Consider the following 19,207-nt stretch of genomic DNA (forward strand, 5'->3'; position numbering starts at 1 on the left):
CAGGAAGAAAAATAAGCTGCTGACCTTCCCCATATCAGATCACATGCCACATATTTCCATCCTTCCCATCATTTTTCTCTCTCCATGATTCTCTATCCTATCCTGTCTTTGACACAGCTGTCTTAACCTGCTTACGTGTAGTAGTGCAGTAGTGCAATATGAGGAAATATGAGGAAATCACATCCATGACTGTGCCTGTCCCTACTTTCCCGTAAGCAACACGGGCAGTTGAGACATCTTGTTTTTTAAATACTGTCTTTTCTTTGCATATGATTCTTACAAATCAAGTATGTTTATGTTTACCTCATTTATACCAGGGATGAGGATTTAAATAAATAAATTGCAATTTTCCTTAGCCCTACATTTTTATCAGAACTCTTCTTTTGCCAACTGTTGTGGGTGAAAGAAGAATGTTGGTTTGGAGCTCAGTGTTAAGTTCCAGGATTATTTTTTGTAACTGTCTGAATACTGGGTGTAAGAATCTGGCATCCAATTCAACAGCAGTGTATAGGTGCTTTTAAAAGTCAGGGGCTCTTACCGTCATTCCATGTTTTCCTCTTGATACTCAAAGATCCTGTGTTTGATGTAGCATCTCCCACTGAAACTTAGAAGAGGAAAACAAGGTGACTAAGTGTTTTGTCGAGATTCTCAAGGCACAGTCAGTCACATACCAGAAAGTTTTATACTAGAAAAGCAAATACCCTAGGACAAGACACATTTATTTGGCAGATGCCTCAAACAGATTAGTAACTGAAGCTTCTTTTCTGAGAGGTTATTGCTTTACTGGCTGCTGCATCAGCATTCACAGCCCAGATTACACACTCCTTTTCTAGCATGCTAAAATGTATAACAGCCAAGTTGGTTGTTGGTGTTGACAGCATACTTGGTGCTGACAAATCCTGTTCATGGAGAGTAGAAACAAGCAGTAATATATTCAGTTCCAGTATTTGGAAGAAAACACATGTCTCGAGAATGTGATCAAGCACAAGACTGAGGCAGGGGAGAAGAACAGTCACCCCACAGCTCTATGGATGTCATTCCAGCCACAACTAATGCACTACTGTATTGTGCCCTTGGACACCACGTTAGGGCTCTGATTTATGACAGAGGACCAGCTGGCTTAAGGATGGTTCCAGCAGTTTCTGCTCAAGCTGTCCATCTGGCCTTTGCTGCAGAAATGGTGCAGGTCCTCAACTAAGATTTGTGATGTTGCAAACTATTATCTAACACATTGAGAACAATCACAGTTAGTTCTGCTTTATCTTAAGTCACTGAACCCTAAGTTGCAGAGGTTCAGTTATTTCTACAAGAGCACCTGATCTGCCTGGAGCCAGGAGCAGGTGCCCCTGAGGTCTGGAGCAGTTGGGCAGTCACGAGAACCCTTACAGCAGACACAAGATTAGCTGTGTAGTTCCTAGATCAGTGGGTTTTTGATACTAAAATAGAAGCAAACTCTATTTCAAAAACTGAATCTGCTTTAGCAAAATTAATACAATTATTAGAAGTGCTCAAATAAACATCACTGCCCTGGATTTTTCTCTGTCTTGACTGCAGTGTGTATTGAATTAATATAGTTCAGGTTTTTTGGAGCCCTTGCACTTGGCTTGATTGCTACTGATTTGTGTAATTCTAAATGGTATGAGCTTGCAGCTCTCTATCCATCAGACTTTACATGCCTGCTGTATGACCTCTAAAACCTGCCATGTGTTCTAGCACCATTTCACTGTATGTCACTTAGGCTTTCAAAAGCAAAGATCCTCCAGTCGCATTGAATGCTTCAGTGCTTTCACTTTTTGCTAATATTCTCACTTCTACATGTCTCCATAGGCCACTTGTGTTCCCTGAGTATTCACTATGTGACCATGCAGATACAGCTTCCCCATTTATTTTCCCTCCCCATTTCTGGCCACACATTTCACACTTACAGCATGGCTCAAACAGGCAACTTTCTAAAGTTTCACTTCAAGCACTTTCTCTCATCACTGAAGTTTTTAGTACCTGATAGGAGACTTGAGCTTTCACATCCCCAGCCTGAGGTTCCCAAAGTCTGTCTTCTTAAGATACAGTCAACTTCATCATAAAATCTCATTTTTCTCCTGGGATTTCCAAGATGCTCATTTTCTTTCTGCAGTGCACGGTATTCATATTTTAGGTTCTTGTACTTTGTGCGACATTGTTTCCAGTCTCTGTCTATACCACGTTTCATTAACCTTCTGGCAATTTCCTCAAATATTTCTTTATTTCTTGTGGCCCCTTCAAGCATTTGTTGTATCTTTTCATCTGACCATATGTTTATCAGAGCCCTAACTTCATTATCACTCCAATGTTTTCCTGCTCCAGTATCATTAACTGTAATAACTTTAAAGTGATTTTGTGCTTCTTCCAAGGGAATGTGATTGTCTGAAAATATAAATAAAAAACCAACTAACTGTAAATGCTATAAATACATTCTAAATATACATATATGAAAGCATAATTGCAACTAATGACTAATCTTGTAACTTTATAATATTAGTATATATACACAATTGTTTTCTCTTAAGTATGCAAAATACGTAGCAAGTGGAATCTCTGGCTTCTCCAAGGAATCTAAAATTCAACATTTTGTCACTATAATTTTGCCACTGTTGTTGTGAAATTAAAGACAGATGTATCCAAGTATTATATGTAGGAAAGCAATAATCCTTAAGCTTTAAAGATGACAGCATTGGTGAGAAGTGTGGTTTCAAATTAAAATGGCAACATGCAAATGAAAAGGCTACTGGGGATTCAACAGAAGAAAAAAATCTTCAGACTCAAAAATAGTCAGAAGTATGCAGATGCTGCTCATCGGATATGTATAGAAGGCAAAGTTGAACTACAGTATTAATACAAGTTTTGCTCATGACAAGGAGAAGAGCTATGAAACTAATTTTTAAGTTTACTGACAAAGCTAGACTGGAGTCAGGAGTAGAAAAGTAGAGCTGTGTTTACAGTAGAGATCTTATTGCTCCAGCTTTGGTACTGAAATTACAATGTGATTTATCTCATAATAAATGCATGGAAATTAATACTCACCTGTCCCAACCATCTGTTTTGCTACTGGCGTACAAGATCTGTCTTCTGAGGTAGTGCTTATAGAATCATCATCTACAGAAACACACAGTTTTAAATAGACTTGGATTTAGACAAATAGATTGCTAATATTATTGTCATCCTCTGTAGGAAACACCTATTTCCACCTAAAAGTGTCCTAAGCCCTTAGTCTAACCCATTAGTTATAGACTTGAAGAATCACAGAGTCACAGAATCATTTAGGATGGAAGCAGTAATCATTTAGGATGGACTTAGCATTGCCAAGTCCTCTGGTAAACCACGTCCCTAAGTGCCACATCTACGTGTCATTTAAATCCCTCCAAGGACGGTGACTCCAAGTCACTGGCCAAGTCCAAGGTGACAGTTCTGCATACCTCCCTCCTTACTTCACCAAGAACCGAAAAAGCTGCCATTTTGTGACTGCTGTGGCCAAGAGGCTCCAACCACCAGCAGTCCTCTATTCACAAACACCAGGTCCAGTGGGTACCTCCCCTAGCTGGCTCCTTCACAGCTGTGTCCGGCAGTTGTCTGCCAAACACTCCAGGAACCTCCGAGGCCGTGTCCTCTGCTGTGTTGTATTTCCAGCAGACATCTGGTAAGAAACCTCTGCTGGAGTCTCCCCCAAGGGCCAGCAACTGTGAGGCTTCTCCCAGCTTCTAAAATATTTCAGCTGCCTCTTCGCCCTGGCTGGGTGGTTGGTAACAGACTCCCACCAGGATACGTGCCTTGTTGCCTTCTCCTGATTCTTACCCATACATCCTCAACCCTACTGCTACCATCATGAGCTCTGCACAATCAAAACACCCTCTAACATGCAGAGTACCCCGCAGTCTCTCCTTCCTTGCCTGTCCCTTCTGAAGTTTATAGCCATCCATTGCAGCACTCCAGTTGTGCAAGTCATCCCTCTGTCTTCAGGATGGAAACTATGATATAGTTTTCCTGTTACAGAATGGCTTCCAGCTCATCCTTTTTGTTGCCCTAGCTGTTGTGCACTGGTATAGATGCACCACCATTTTGACCCCACCATCTTTTGGAGGTGAGAAGTTCTAATTTTTACATCGTTATTCTTAAGTGCTTCTGTGGTTTCTAACACATCAAATAACCCCCCTGTGTCTTTGCTGATGTCCATCTCCTGACTCTACTGAAACAGCAGATCGAAGGACCTCTCTAGAACACATCCCTCAAACATTGGCATATTGTCCCCAGGCTCTCTAGTAAGTCTGGTTTTATCTCTTTCCACCTGCAAACTTAGTTTAAAGCTCTTTCAGTGAGCCCTGCTAACTCCTGAGTTAAGATCCTTATCCCCCCTTTCAGACAGGTATTAGCAAGTCTGGTGTCATGGAACCATGACTAAAAAACCCAGCATCTTCCCAGTGTCACCAGGCTTGGAGCCAAATAGTGATCTGCTGGCTCTTCCTGTTTCTTGAAACTGGAAGAAGAGAACACTACTTGTGCTCCTGATCCCTTAACCAGTTCCAAGGCCCTGAAGTCTCTCTTGATTGCCCTCAGGCTTTTATTTGCAACTTCATCGCTGCCTACTGAGAAATTCTTGAAATCATGTATGAACATCAAAACCCAGCTTTGCTGGTTCTGGGTTCATTTGCTCATGCTCGGACTACTCTGAGGCTGAAAGTTCACTTTTGTGTGGACTTACTTTTTGGGTTGGGAGGAAGAGAAAGATGAGTTCTCATTGTTTGCTAGGGGATGTTATAGACTAATTATGTTCAATACTAGTTTTGGTAACAGGTAGAAGTAAATATTCCTTTTATGTTTTGAAAAACTGAGTGCTTACTGTCAGAAATAGAGATTCTTTGTAAATAAGCAGGTTCATTTGATGTGCTTTCTATAATGGTACTTGCCAGTATGTGCACAAACTAGTACTTGGAATTTGTACTTGCTCTATAACTTGTTTCCTCTTAAGTCATTTGGCAAATACTTGTTTTTCATAAGCCATGTGCAGGAATATATTTTGTACCTGTGGAAAATTTGAAAATCATACAGTCATCAGCATGTATGTGTGATTTACATGGGGTACTAGAAAAAAAGTGCTTTTTCTCATAAATAGGCACCCTATAACTCTTGAGAAAATTCTTGCATCTTCCTTAACACTTGCAGCTATTGGAAATGGGCCAAAATGGAGCTATAGGTCTACTCCTAGGCTCCTAATAGATTCCTTTTTTTTTTGACTATTACCAACCTCCCCATGGTGTTTTCATTTCTGTGCTCCTTCTCTCAACCATACTGGCTCTCTGATCTCTTCCTGTCTTTGGCAGTGGCACTTGTGTAGTGCTGACCTGTGTGATTACTGTGCTCAGTTGGATACGGCATGATAGGGAGTTTGTGTGTATGAGGCCGTCAGTTGAGCTGCATGACATTTTATCCTCCACTTTGCATTCATGTGACCTCACTATGTCTCAACTTCCAGGGTCACAGATGTACTTTATGCTCAGCGTCACTTGTGTTTCTGTGTGTCATTGTTGTGATGGCACTGCTCTGATGTTGTCCTCAGTGTCACAGTCACCACAGTTGTCTTGATCAAGAGGAGCCAATGCAAACAGTTGTAAAGGGTGTGTTGCATAGGGTGTCTCAACATCCAAACTACAGATAACATAATTGCTGAAAAGGAAGCTCTTGGCTGGCATATGCCTGATGCATACAATAGAAATATTCTTATGGTAGAAACTTTCAGTGTCAAAGGCCAAAGAATTGCTGTTCACAGCCTCACTATAATTGATTTTTTTTTTCTATTAACTTCTGTGTACAAACAGCAGTACTGTAAAGAATATTTTGATCCAGGGTGTCAGGTCACTATATTTCAGTGTCATCATTATTTTCTCTGATGTCTTTTTTCCATGATCTTCTATGGTTTTTATGCTTATTTATTCCAGAATAAATATTAATATCCCTACTGCACTCTAATGTTAAAATTTAACATTTTAAATAAAACAAATCTTCTCCTGATCACTTGTCATTGAATATATGACTTCTGCATATTGCTGAGGTGCTGATTTCAGTTTTATATTTAAAATAGTCCAGAATATATGTGGAAATTGCTTGATAGTAAATAATCTGATATTAAATGCAGCCATGAAGTAGTTTGAAAATACAGACTAGATATAAAACGTTCTGAGTTTTTGAGACAGCTATTTACCTTTCCATTTTATTCTCTCTAGCAACTGTAAGAAAACTGTAAGAAAAACAGTATTTGTGTCACAGTCAAATGCAGACTAATCATATTCATCAAAAAAAGGAGCATGTTGTCTGGGAAAATAAGATTTTTTTATAATTATGGGAAGGAGAAATCAGTGTTCATACATTTCTGCACTATGAAATCAAGCAAAACCCATAATTTTTCATAACCTAGAAGTAGAACAAGTATAATTTGCTGGAATAACATGAACCTTTGGAATCTGCAATGCCCAATAAAGTAGAATGTCCTGTTAGAACTACCACGACAAAGTCATGACCTACCTATATCAATCGTCTCCTTCTTTATTCGTGTAGCTTCCAGAGCTGCTGGGGTAGAGTTGGCAAAGTCCCCCTCATCTTCAAGGATTTCTGTAAAAAACAATCATTTATGGAGTTCTTAAACTAAACAGGTCTTCAGTGATGTCTTAAGAATCACCCACTTCAGAATGCCACTGATGATAACTATTGTTAATGATTTCCTCTCTTAACACATTAAGCTGCCATTTCTCTGCAGTAATAGGCTTCAGAGCAGAGTGTACTCATTTACATATTAAAGTAAATCCAGAACACCACATAACAGCTACAGCATACAAGTTTATGGGTTAAATGTGCAAACTCTTAAGTTATTTTAACCTGGATCAGAATTTGTAGCATGGTTCACTGATGGTGGGTATAAGATATCTAGGTACTGGCAAATGTTTGTGCAGCAGAACAGGCAAGACAGTGACTTGCATAAAGGGTGCAGTACATACTGAAATTATTGAAAGACTCCAAAGTGACTGATGCCAAGAGTGTCTAAATAAGCCCCAAAAGGAGCAAGGGTTCTGACATTGCATCAGGGTGCTGTGCCTAGACATTTGATCTGTAAGGCTGCCTGCCTGATGGAAACAATGTACTAAATACTAAAGCCTGTCCTGAGAGCATCTCTGCTGCTGCAGCTTCCAGGGGTTTACATCACACAGCTGATGACAGAGGTGTCCCTGGGCTCCCCTCCATGGGGAGGAGATCTCCACTCCTCTGCCATTGGCCTACTGTTGTTTAAGGGAGAATTCCACCCCTCTGCCCTGGGACAGAGGGGTGGGCAGGTGGATGATGCAAGTGGTCTTGCTGATCCTCGCTTCCCAGTGAGGACACTGCTCTGCAGAGATTAAATGGTGAAGGCCACATCATGGATCAATGACAGCAGTTTTCTGGCTCCCAGCCTGTTCTCAGTCCATTTAAGAATATTGCCCCTAAACATTGAGCAATAAAGTTTAATCTAGAGCCATTTTATTAAAAATTACCCCCAGATCAATACAGCTTTGTTTGCGTCAGATGTTTTTTATGATGTGACGAGCATCATGTGCCTTTTTCTTTTTTTTTTTTTTTTTTTGGCGAGCCAAGAATGTGGGTAGGGAGCCTGGCTTTTTTTCTAAGGCACCTTTCAGAGTTTGGGAGGGAGGGCACAAGAAGAGCAGGACTGAGCCAAACAGAACAAGCCATCAACAGTTTCTGGCATGGATAAAACACAGTGGCTCCATCTGCATTGTTCAGTGAAGCTATAGACAGTTGCCAGCAAATATGCTTAATCTCTACTTTGTGTTTGAAGCACTGCTCACAAGGCCACCCGAGCAATGCTGTCACAGTCTTTCCTTTCACCCGCTCAGACTGATACAAGTTCTGTTCTCTTTTGGCACTCTGTCACTATCACTAATTATCTTGTTTTCTGGCTCATGAGGCAAGATTAGTAATTTGTCTCCTAATCCTTACTCTCATGTGTGTCTTGTACAGTATAAAAGGGAAGTGCAATATGTTAAAGCTAGGGAAAATTTTCAGTGTGTGGCTTATGTTTACTCTCCAACAACTTGCAAAGTTGCTGCCATCTCTGTCATGCAGACCTGTGAGAGTGCGTACAGAAAATTGTGGATGCACAGCTAAGAGTTTGTGTCTGCAGCCCAAATATGCCTAGGCTAAGGCAGTGAATAATCAACAACTTTGGGGTTTGCACTTCTCTGAAACACTGCTTAAAACTAGCCTGGGGCATATGTATGAAAACATTATCTTTTGACTTTATATCTGTACATTTTAAAATTCTGTGCACACAGCAGCAAGTGTTCAAGCCAATGTTAAGTGCCTGAGTATGTACCGACTTAAGATCTTAACTTTAAACAACAACTTTAAACAAAAAGCCCTTGCTTAGGAGTGTATCTTGGAAGTGTCATGACTTACTCCAAATTTGTTTTGATAGGGACATAGAGTAAAGTGTACGGGGTACCAAAAATCCTAAGAAAACAATGACAAGGAAAGGAATTTGTTTGAAGTAAAATACTTGCTGTAGGTATTTTTAAGAACATCAGGGTACTGGTATTTCTTAGAAACCTGTTTTCATCACCACCGTTGTTCCTGGCACTTCAGATTTAATCAAACACTGTGGTCGTACTGCTGAGTCTGACACGCGTGGAATGTACGTGGAGTTCAGATTGACAGATTGTATAGACTGAAGTAGTCGGCTCTTCTGAAAAGATTTCTGTAACTAACTAAAAGTGATCCCACGAAATTGAAGACATCAGTAAAAATGACCAAGTAATGTTTTATTTGCAGATCGATTCAATGTGGGTTATGTTTTGCCAGAAGAGAAAGCAACCCGCAGTGTCCGCAGCCTATCGCAGGACGCTTTAGCTGAAAACCCCCGTGCTGGGGACTCTCGTGGTCCTTCTGCTCCCCCAGCTGGGCAGTGCTGACAGCGACATGTGAGCAACTAGGACAGGCTGTGCAGCAAACTGTGAGGATTTATTTACCTCTGTCTTCTTCTCAGGTGGACATTTGCTGCTCTTAGAGTAGCAAATTCATGTGGGCAGAGGAGAAAAACAGTATCATGGCACATCAAATAACTAGGTGTTTTCCTGAAACTAGTGTGCCTGTCTTTTGACTAACACCATCTTCGTATTTTCCTTACTACAGTATGGCAAACCCAAATGGGCTGTTTGTAGACTGGCAGTGGTGGCCGCATTCCTATGGCTCGTAACTCAGATTCACATGTCAGATCATGAGAAGCACGTGTACTCTGAGGCAGCTCATGCATCTTCTGTGCATTTATGCAGCTGCAGTTGCCAGAAGGTAATGTCTGCCCAGGCTAACTCGTGTGTGTGTGTGTGTATATATATATATAGTCATATATATATTCATATAGGCAAGTGCATATACAGCTCTGGCTGCAGAGTACATTAACTGCATATAATGATAAGGAAGATAGCTAGATATGAGTTTAACTGTTTCTAAATTCTCATTTATTAGGGTTAGGTTATCAAATTAGTGTTTTCTACAGATTTTTTATCAAGGCACACAAATACCTATAAATTTAATAATTCCGTGCCTGTTGAGAAACACTTTTCTACAAAATTTCTGTTGAATATGCAGGAGCTTTATAAAAAGTCACATCCTAAATGCTAGTGATCATGAGACATTACTGATATCAAACGACCAATATAATATATCACTGCCTGTTTGCCTTTTTCACTGTTTATCAGTGAGCATATTTATAAGTACAGAGGTACATACAATCTCTTTACTTACCAGTTTCTCACTTCAAAATTATTTGGACTGTCTAGGAAAAGCACGTACCACAACTAGAGAACAAAGGGTCTCCATGATATTGTAATGTAAAAAGTGTGCATCTTTTCTCTGCTTTATGCAATACCTAATCATGTTCCCATTAGTAAAATTAAAGACTAGGTGTCTTTTACCACCTGCAATAAAATTATTTGAGTGTGTATTGTTTGTTTGGGAATGAGGGAAAGAATTTTGCAAACTGAAGTTGTTCATGATGGAGTGTGGTTTTGCCTTTTTCCCCCATGGAAGTTTAAAAAATAGTCTTATGAGTGGATAGGCTGAGCCACAGACACTTTTGAAGCACTTGCTATTTTAATTTTTCCCCACAAAATCATATTGTATTTACAATTACCCAGAAATAAACAAAGTATGCAGTTAAAATACATGTATTTGCAAAGGGAGATGGTAAACTACAGATATTTTTACACCTACACTTATCTTAAAGGACAGAAATGTGTACTCAGAACTTTACTAGAAATATTCATTTAACTTCATCTTAAATAGCTTGTTTGGAAGAGTGCAGTCCAAGAAGTTAAAATAGTATGTAGCACCAGGCGGTTCAAAACTGTCAGATGACAGTTAAGGGGCACTGCTGAATCTTTGTATTATCACAGTGTCTTACTACTGTCCATGTGTAAGTAGTAATTTTACTTGTTGATGGGGAGAAAAGGAATTTAATACATTCTTTAAGCAGTCTTAACTGGATCCCACAAGGTGCTGTTTATGACTTCTTTCATATTTGTCTCTCTCAAAATGAGGTCCCTATAGGCAATGCACTTGTCATGACAACCTGTTTTTCTCCACTGCATGCTTCAAGTGCCCATGGTGAGCTGGTAAAAGGTTGCTATGTTGGTTTGGGGGTTTTTTTTGTTTTGTTTTGTTTTTTTGTTGTTAGTAAATTTAAATTTATGAATGTAATTGCTATTGAATGAAAAAAACAAAAATGCTACTGTCTGGTATACCTCAGATTACCTCTCATGATCAACCATCTCTTTACTTACTTGCCATAGCTGTTTCTTTCATTATATGCAGAGCTGCCCCATTCTCTGGAGTAGTATTTACAATAACATCATCTGTCAGAAGATTTTTAATTTGATACTAAAATCTTTCAAGTTCACATTAGACCATTTTAAATTCTGTAAGACTACTCCTTAATGCTTAATTTAGACCATATTCTGCCTCACACTACTGAAACAGAACATGAGGTGCTCTGTTGTAGGCAATAAAACTTGTCAGCCTGAGAGACTTTCATGTGTCTCTAATTGAATGTTAAACTTCTGCTTCCCCTGAAATTTATGTTTTCAGATGTAAACCATAATCTTTCTTTGTAAAGAGCAGAGCATATGACCTTCATATTCAGTGAGACTATTAAATGAAGTCTTCATCCCCTGACATGAGCATTTACACAATTATATCCTGATCATGTATTGTGAAAAAGAGATGCTGTATTTGTTCATGCACAGGAGACTGAACAATACTAATCTTTGGGAATAGATAGTTTAGGTAAATGTAAGTGCAGTAGTACATTGCACTCAACTTGCTTAAACCAGTAGTTTCTTCTCTACATTCTGCGTCACAAGTCTTTGAAATGAGTGCTTACTAGACTGATTTTATCAAATTTAGCAGGACATTGTAAATGTCATACATAAGTACATGGCAGTTATCTCTATGACATTATCTCTTGTTTTAAAATTTTCTAGGTCTCTGCATTTTCTACCCATACTTACAGTTTGGACTTATTTTAGAAATTAAATTTAATTTACTAAATTTAGGTATTTACATAAAATAGAAGACTTTTCAGATTACCTGAAGCAGAAACTTTCTTTACATCTGCAACCTGTAGGTCTTCTGACATATTACTTACAGAGTCCTCTTCACCTGTGTCTCCAGGCATTTCTGTGTAAATAATGCTAAATTAATTAGGGCACCAAATTTTTATACTTCATAAAAACAGCTGTCATGTATCAAATCAAAAAATCCATCCAGCCTCAGATTCTCTTTATGCCAGCAGGCAAAGTAGATGCATAAGCAAAATGTCTGCAAAATGTCTGCAAAATGCAGCTGAAGAGTGAATCTTCCCCCAAAATGTTCTCACAGTTTTTCAGCCGGTCTTTGTGTAACATTTTTCTTGACTTCTTCCATTACTTTAGTAACTTCTAGTCTTACATTTGGCCAACATAATATCATCCCCTCATCTGAAAGTTTAATGTTTAATTCTGTTCTTAAACAACAAGCATGTTTCTGGTTGTACATACCAATAAAAATATTTTAACTCTTGGGACATGTAGGTTCATCGGTCTACTCTAATTCTGCATTGATCATCCATTACCAGTAATTGTCAATAACCACCCAAAACCAAAGGCAAGCTCTGCCAGCATTCTTGGTGCTGTTCCTTTAACTATTTTCACAGTTGTCTCACCAGTTTGGGAGTCTTGTTCCAAAGGCCAATAAAACTGAGCTATTTCGGACCATAAGAGAAAGACAGTTTATACGTCAATTTTTTTAACCCATGTCTATAACTACAGATTTCTTTTGCTCAATGTCTTAATTTTTCCAGTAACATAGTCTGACTATCTCTCTGATCCATTTCTTTTATCTAAACTGGAAAGAGTCTCCTCTGACATGATTTTGACTGGAATTGCCTCTCTGTATCATTTTATTTTATGCCTTTGTCTTTTTTTCCTCCTTTCATTTCTCAATTCTATTAAAAAAATACAGGGCAATCACCCAATCCAAAATACTACCTTATAACATAATACAAAACTACCAGACAAATAGTAAATTTCCATTTGGCGTTTTTCCCCCAGAGCCAATCGGTTAATTTCTCTGTTTTCGCTTTTTGAGTTTTTTTAAGGTCTCTCTAGTGCTGGAAAACTTAAAATTTTAAATGATATGTGGGTAGTTCAAGTACTTACCTATGGAATCCTTTTCTGATTTTGCTTCTATCCATTCTGGAGGCCTCTCGCTTTCATCATTATCTGATTTACTTGCTTGTTCCATGGTGCAGTGCCCCAGAATAGCATCCAGTTCATTAAAAAATTTCATACTTTTACTTGTACTCCCTGAGTCTTGGGCACTTTTTACACTCTTGTATTCATGTTTCAGATTTTTGTATTTTGTCCTGCACTGCTTCCAGTCCCTGTCAATTCCAAACTTCTGAAGTCTAGCAGCAACTTGTTCAAATATTCTTTTATTTCTCACTGTCCCTTCCAGTTGTTGCTGGATATTTTTGTCTGACCATATGCGTATCAAAGCTCTGACTTCATTAACAGTCCAGTGTTTTCCTCCTTCATTTGCTACTGTAGGAATAAAAGCCGGTGGTTTGGAAGCCTCTACTGCTGACGCTGGATTACCTGCATTGTGTGGGGTAGGGGAGAGACAGATACGGGTTACCTGCACTGGGTGGCTGGGGTGGGGAAAGGACAGAGAGAGTGGGAATGAAGGATGCTATTTCTCCAGAGAAAGACAGAGCAGAGGTGACATTAAAATCAAGCTCTTGGTTATTAATTTGTCAGCATTTTTGTTAATTCTGATACAATTTTTGCCTTCACTTGAAGATAGATATTAAGATAGCACATGTACATTTAATTAATCTAAGAGGAGCATTTCTTTCTTCTGTTCTAATACACTAAATTTTTACCTGTGACACCTTTGGGAACAACTGATGAGCTGCTTTGTCCTTCAGACATCAGAGAGGAGAAGAGAACTGTTGGGAAGACGGGATGTGCTGCATGAGCACAATAATAAATTGGCCCCGAGTCACCGGCACCAGCATCAAGACTTAACTTTCTGCATTCATGCCATACTTTAGTTTTTACACACATGGAGAGATTTAACCTGGGTAAGGATCTGAAGAATCTGATCCTCCTTTCTTAACAAAGCACCCCAGCTGTGGGGAGCAGAGGAATGGAGACTTTTGCTTAAGTGAAACATTTGTGTGATAGAAGCCATTTCTCATGGCACAGAACCTCCATCTTTCTCAGGACAGATCAATCAAAAATATTTGGTTTTTTTTAGTAAAAATTAGAGTTTGAGTTGTCTTACTCTGCAAAACTAAGATATCTTTTCATTTTCTCCAATCTACAACTTTATTTTTTAACATTATGAGGTAAAGGTTGCCACCCATGCAATAACTTAAAACAGTGAAATATGATAGATTTTTATTTTTTAATGTTTCCCTGTTTCTATTTATGAAATTGCTTTAAGACTTGTTTAGATTATCAAATTAGTTTGGAAAGTGATCTTTCATGCATTCTCTAAATCTTTGCAAAAATAACTAAAAAACACAAAGAAACCCAAAACCAATTCCAGGGCATCATCAAATAAAGCAGCATGAAAATGCACAGTAACTGACAGGTTTTTGCAGTCATACTGAAGTGATAAATGCCTTTGTCCGTGTCTTTTTCTGGAAGGGCAAACCAGATTATGGGGCTTCGATACTTTATAGCCACTGAGATGTGTGTGATGGCAATAATATCTAACCCTTGATTGTGCACAGAGCTTCAGTGAGCATACTTAAAATAACCTGTCTGGGGACAAACTTGTCCTAGATAAAGCCATTCTTTGTTAGTCTCCATAATTCATTCTAGTTGTCAATAAGTTGTTCTAACAGATACAATTTTTTTTCCCGTTACAGTCCTGGGTTAATCAGGACTCTGCAGCAGCCAGCTCATAGGCAATGTAGTTGAGAAGGGTAATTTTCAGGTGGCACATCAAAATTTCTCCATTTCTTCCTGAGGGAGTGAAAGAAAATGCTGATTTACAGGTGAATCAAACCATAGGAACTGCCACAGTTGACAACTTCCAACATCAGACAGACCAGAAAGGAAAGGCCTAGGGAGGATGAGAAGAAGAAGGGAGGATGAAGAATGCAAGAAGGTGCTCCCTACACTTCCCAGTCAAAGCCATAGAGCATGGGGGCATCTGGGAGGAATAAAGTTTCTTTACTCTTTGTATAGACCAGTATTTCTCACTAGTCAGCTCATTTCCAACAGAGCTCACTTTTGGTTGTGGATATTACTTCAGATGAGTTCTGGTGACTTGGTATATTGCTCACTTATTCTGCTGTGTGCAGAGTGGAAAATGGTGGGTGGGTTTGTTCCTCATTCCCTTTAAAAAACGTGCTGATTCATGCTGATTTAAAAAACATGCTGATTCAAGTACCGCTTTGAAACAGTTATGGTCCAAGTTATGGTCAGCGCAAAAATTTTCCTTGTGTCTTACAAGCATTTTAGTTATAATGTGTTTTAAAAATATGTTTAAGCAGGATATAAATTACTTTTTTATCTGAAATACACATTTATGCTGTATTTAATTTTTTTCTAAGCTTCCTCAAATCAGAGAAATCTGCTGAAATAAAACCAAAATATTAGGCATTATAGATACAAAGCGCCCCACATTTTTCTTTCAGTGGTTTCTGAAATAGTGCTTGAAACTTACAGACTAGAAGAGGTACTAGGGGAGGGCATTTTAGTACTAATACATAATTGAAAGCCCATGCAATTAAAGTTATTTTGCTGACTTTGTGGAAAGCTTCCTCACAATTGAAGACTTTTCTGCTTGGCAATATGCTGAGCACTGAGAAATAGAGACATATTCCTGTAAAATTTGATTCAGATATTTTCTGCATGTTTTGTTTATGTGCATAAAGTATTTTATATGTGCATAAATTCCATGTGACATTCTGGTCTCTTCCTTAATTTCTCTCTATGCCAGGCAAGAGGGATGTAATGTGTAACATAAATCCATAGGCTTAGCCTGTGCCTTGTTTTCTTCCTGAATATGGCACTTTGCAGATTCTGTAATGAAAGTTCTTTTAACTGGACTGGAACGTATACTAAGGCATAGAGAGAATATAAAAAATAGAAAGAGCATGTAGGAAATTCAGGACAGGGCTGCTGTTCATCCAGGCAAGGAATCAGCACATCAGTTGCTTAAATATGCCCTAAAATGCGTTCAGGTTTCTCCATTTCCTTTAGCAGTCCCTTGAAGGGGCTCACACCTACAATCCTCTTCCTCTTTCTGGCTTGCCAGATTTATGCCTTTGCTTTTTTAACTTTCCTGAGCAAAACTACTAGAGTAGGACGTTTTCCAAATGAGTTGTTCTATGGTTGGTTGGACTAAAGCATTGCTGACCACTCCTTGCTTGGAGAGGTGACTTTGAAGTTGTGCTGGAGACCACTGCAAGTCTGGATTGCTCTGCATCTCTCTCTTGGCTCAGGCCATTCACTCACTGCTTTAAGCATCCATGATTTAAGAAAATGAGCTAGGGAAAAGCCACAAGCTGACATGGGTATCCACGCTAGCATTTGGCATACTTTCCACTAGCATTTAACAAAATTACCGTGGTTAATGCAGTTAACATGATTAAGCTATAGCATGGGATGTGTTTTGCATGTGAACGGTGGTCATGCAGGTGTTACATCATATGAAGTGGTCAGTGTCTAGTGAGGCACGACACTGCTGAGTGCTAATGCTGGGAAGGAGACGGTGCAAGAGTGCGGCTGTATTAAAGCTACGCTGATCAGAAACAGAATGACGGTGTACTCAAGCTGTCAGGAAGCTCTGACACCCGTGCTGCTTTTTAGTTTTTGATCTCTCTGTACCATCATACTATACCTAGTTGAACTGGTCTGGCATGAGATATAAAAAGTAGTGGATCTCCTGGAGCCTCCTCATCATCTTCTAAAGAAACTGATACTTCACCTGGGAAGGAAAGAGTTTTTAGATGAAAAATAGGTATGGACTAAATAAGCTTAAATTAGTTTAAATTAAAGTGTCCATACACCATGAGAAGATTTTTAACTTGGTAATTTCAACACTTAATTTGTAGTGAAATTAAATTTTAAATTAATTTAGCCTGTCCCCGCAAGGGGGACATGAGTTATATATTTTATGTCTTGCATATGAACTCTGTTTGAAATGCTTTTTAGAATTCTGGTTGAAACTGACTTGATTCTAGTGACTTGTTTGCTCTTCTGACTCAGTATTACACATTGCCAGTATAGTTTGAAAGTAGATATGTAGAGACATACAAGTAAAGGCCGACTTTGCACAGAGATTCATAAAATCACAAATGTATTGATGTAACAAAAATTAATTCCTAGAAGAATATGAAGAAAACAAGAATGTTCTGCAGAGAGCTCTGGAAATCAATGGAATTCATTAATGGTATGGAACCAAATTCATTAATGGAGGGAACGAAAATATTCATTGTGACTTGACAACAGATGTATTTGTAGCTGACGGGATTAAGTCTAGCTTTTTCCAGCATAGCTTTTCTACATTTGTTTAAAAAGGAACATTTCAGCAATTGCTATGTAAGTTTAGAAAGCAGCATCTGTATGTCAGGTTCAGAACCAGATTGATTTTCACAGAGGACAGACTTGTAAGTTGTCCTGTGGTAGTGTGCTGTATTCAACATACCATGTTGACAGGAGGCCTGAAATGTTGATTGCCTGTACGGGGAGCTGAGCTTCTGTGAGCTCCAGGCAGGCAGGGCACACAGATGAAAGCTCCCAGCTCCGCGGTGGTTCATCACGGGAGCAGTAATGAGGCACAGTTAGGATGCAACCTGCTATCCCTGATGTCGGTGAAACTGAAAACTGCGTTTGAACACATTACCCTAAATCCTCCGGACTTTCAGCAAGGCTCACGATGACTCATAGATGCAGTGGCCTGATCTCTGACTGCTCCCAGCTGTCCACCTGGCTTCCCTGGCAGGAGCTGCTGCTCCTGCCTCCAGTGACAGGACTGGCGTTTTAGCTGCTAAGAGCAGCAAAGCAAACCAGGGAGAGGGGAATAAATTCTCTGCTGGAAGGCTTCTGAGTGTGCCAGCAGCACTAGTATGAGCAAGATTAATTACATTGTTATATTAAAAGAGAAACATTTTTTATTTTTAGTAAGAATGGTTACCACAAAAGGTATTACTATCTTTGATGGGGAAAAAATTTTTAAAAAGCATTTGAAGAGCGGAAAAAACGATATAAAAACATTTGTCAATGACATGTTGAAAGTCCCGACATGGAAAACCATATGTAAGTGGCACTTCTAAGTCAGCATTTCTGAAGGATCTTTCTGCATTTTAGTAGCTGAGTTTTCTGCCAGTCATTGCTGATGCATTTCTGCTCAGCTATAATCTTTCTGCATTTGCTGAGGTAAAGTGAAGGTCAAGCAAGGTGACCAATGCCTTAATATTTAAACATAAAGAAATATAAAAAGTGTAAATAACTTGAATTACTAAGCAAATATTTTGTAAATAATGTATTTAATTTATTAATACTTTTTTAACTTGAAACAATCCAAACTAGTTAACAAAATGGGAAGGTCATTCATTTGAATTCTAATGAAAGATACCATTTTCCACAGCACACCATCGCTTTACATAGATTTTCTTGGTTGTTGATTAGTGGGATAATACACAAACTGTACTTGAAGAGAAGTGAACATGTTGACTTGTATCTTTTTTTGATGATTATTTAAACTACACCTCTGCCTCTTAAACATGTTTTGAGAGGACAGCATGAGCATCTCTGCTTACATTTGTGTGTGCTTATGCATAAAGTGTTATCTTTTCATGAACAAGCTGAGAACTGGTAGGTGTTGCTACCCGGTTTGTCCTGAGACACCCCTCTCAGATTTGATTGAGATTTTCAGTAATAATTTCTTCAAATAGACTTTCAAAAGAAAACTGGTTCTAGCAGGTGTGAAAAGTCCTCAGGGAAACACTACTGAAATACCATTCAGTCCTATAAAAAAAAGTAGTCTCTTTTCCTCCCTTCCTCTTGCTCCCCCTCCACAGCAATCTCACAGTAGCTGAGATAATGTAAAGACATGCTTTGTATCTTTACATTAAGGATGTGTATGAATATTGACACTGAGGCTAAGCAGAATGGTAAATATACGGTGAATTATTTGGGAACATGCCCTGTCCCATTTCATGCTTTTTAAGAAGACAAACTAGTATAGCTACCAATTTCTTCAAATAAAGTAAGATGTTCATGGTGGACACATATTATTTGTCCCAGGTTTTAGTTTGTTCTTGCTACCCAAGCCACAAGCCTAGACATCCTTGATTCCTCCAGCCCCCTCAAAATGAGACATCTCTGCCTCTTTTAAAAAAGAGGCGAGGGACCATTCTTCTCTCCTCTCCTGTAACACTCTGTGGCTGAAAGGGAGAAGCCCAGGAGGGGGCCTGCAGTCGCTGCTGGAGCAGGGGTAGGGGGCTGCCTTTGCCTGTGCAAGGAATCACCTTTCCCTCAGTGGGAGTGCCACCAGCAGCTCTGTCACCACAAAAGAGAGCATCAGCTGCAGAGCCACTGGTGCCAGTTTTGCCTTACAAGTGCTCGTCAAAGTA

At 39.1% G+C, this 19,207-nt stretch overlaps 1 protein-coding gene across 1 annotated transcript in view; it reads right to left on the reverse strand.

Annotated features, from left to right (window-relative positions):
• PAICS (phosphoribosylaminoimidazole carboxylase and phosphoribosylaminoimidazolesuccinocarboxamide synthase) overlaps positions 1–19,207 on the reverse strand; it is a gene marked incomplete at its 5' end in the record, with an annotated part of 41,450 nt that overhangs the window by 19,965 nt on the left and 2,278 nt on the right. The window contains 7 exons of the mRNA XM_082281987.1: positions 539–604; positions 1,999–2,400; positions 3,058–3,129; positions 6,547–6,633; positions 11,659–11,748; positions 12,768–13,205; positions 16,471–16,557. Coding sequence (XP_082138113.1) covers positions 539–604; positions 1,999–2,400; positions 3,058–3,129; positions 6,547–6,633; positions 11,659–11,748; positions 12,768–13,205; positions 16,471–16,557 — 1,242 coding nt within the window. The remainder of the gene's footprint in view (positions 1–538; positions 605–1,998; positions 2,401–3,057; positions 3,130–6,546; positions 6,634–11,658; positions 11,749–12,767; positions 13,206–16,470; positions 16,558–19,207) is intronic.

Source organism: Coloeus monedula (assembly GCF_965178545.1).
Source record: "Coloeus monedula genome assembly, chromosome: 5".
Lineage (NCBI taxonomy): Eukaryota > Metazoa > Chordata > Aves > Passeriformes > Corvidae > Coloeus > Coloeus monedula.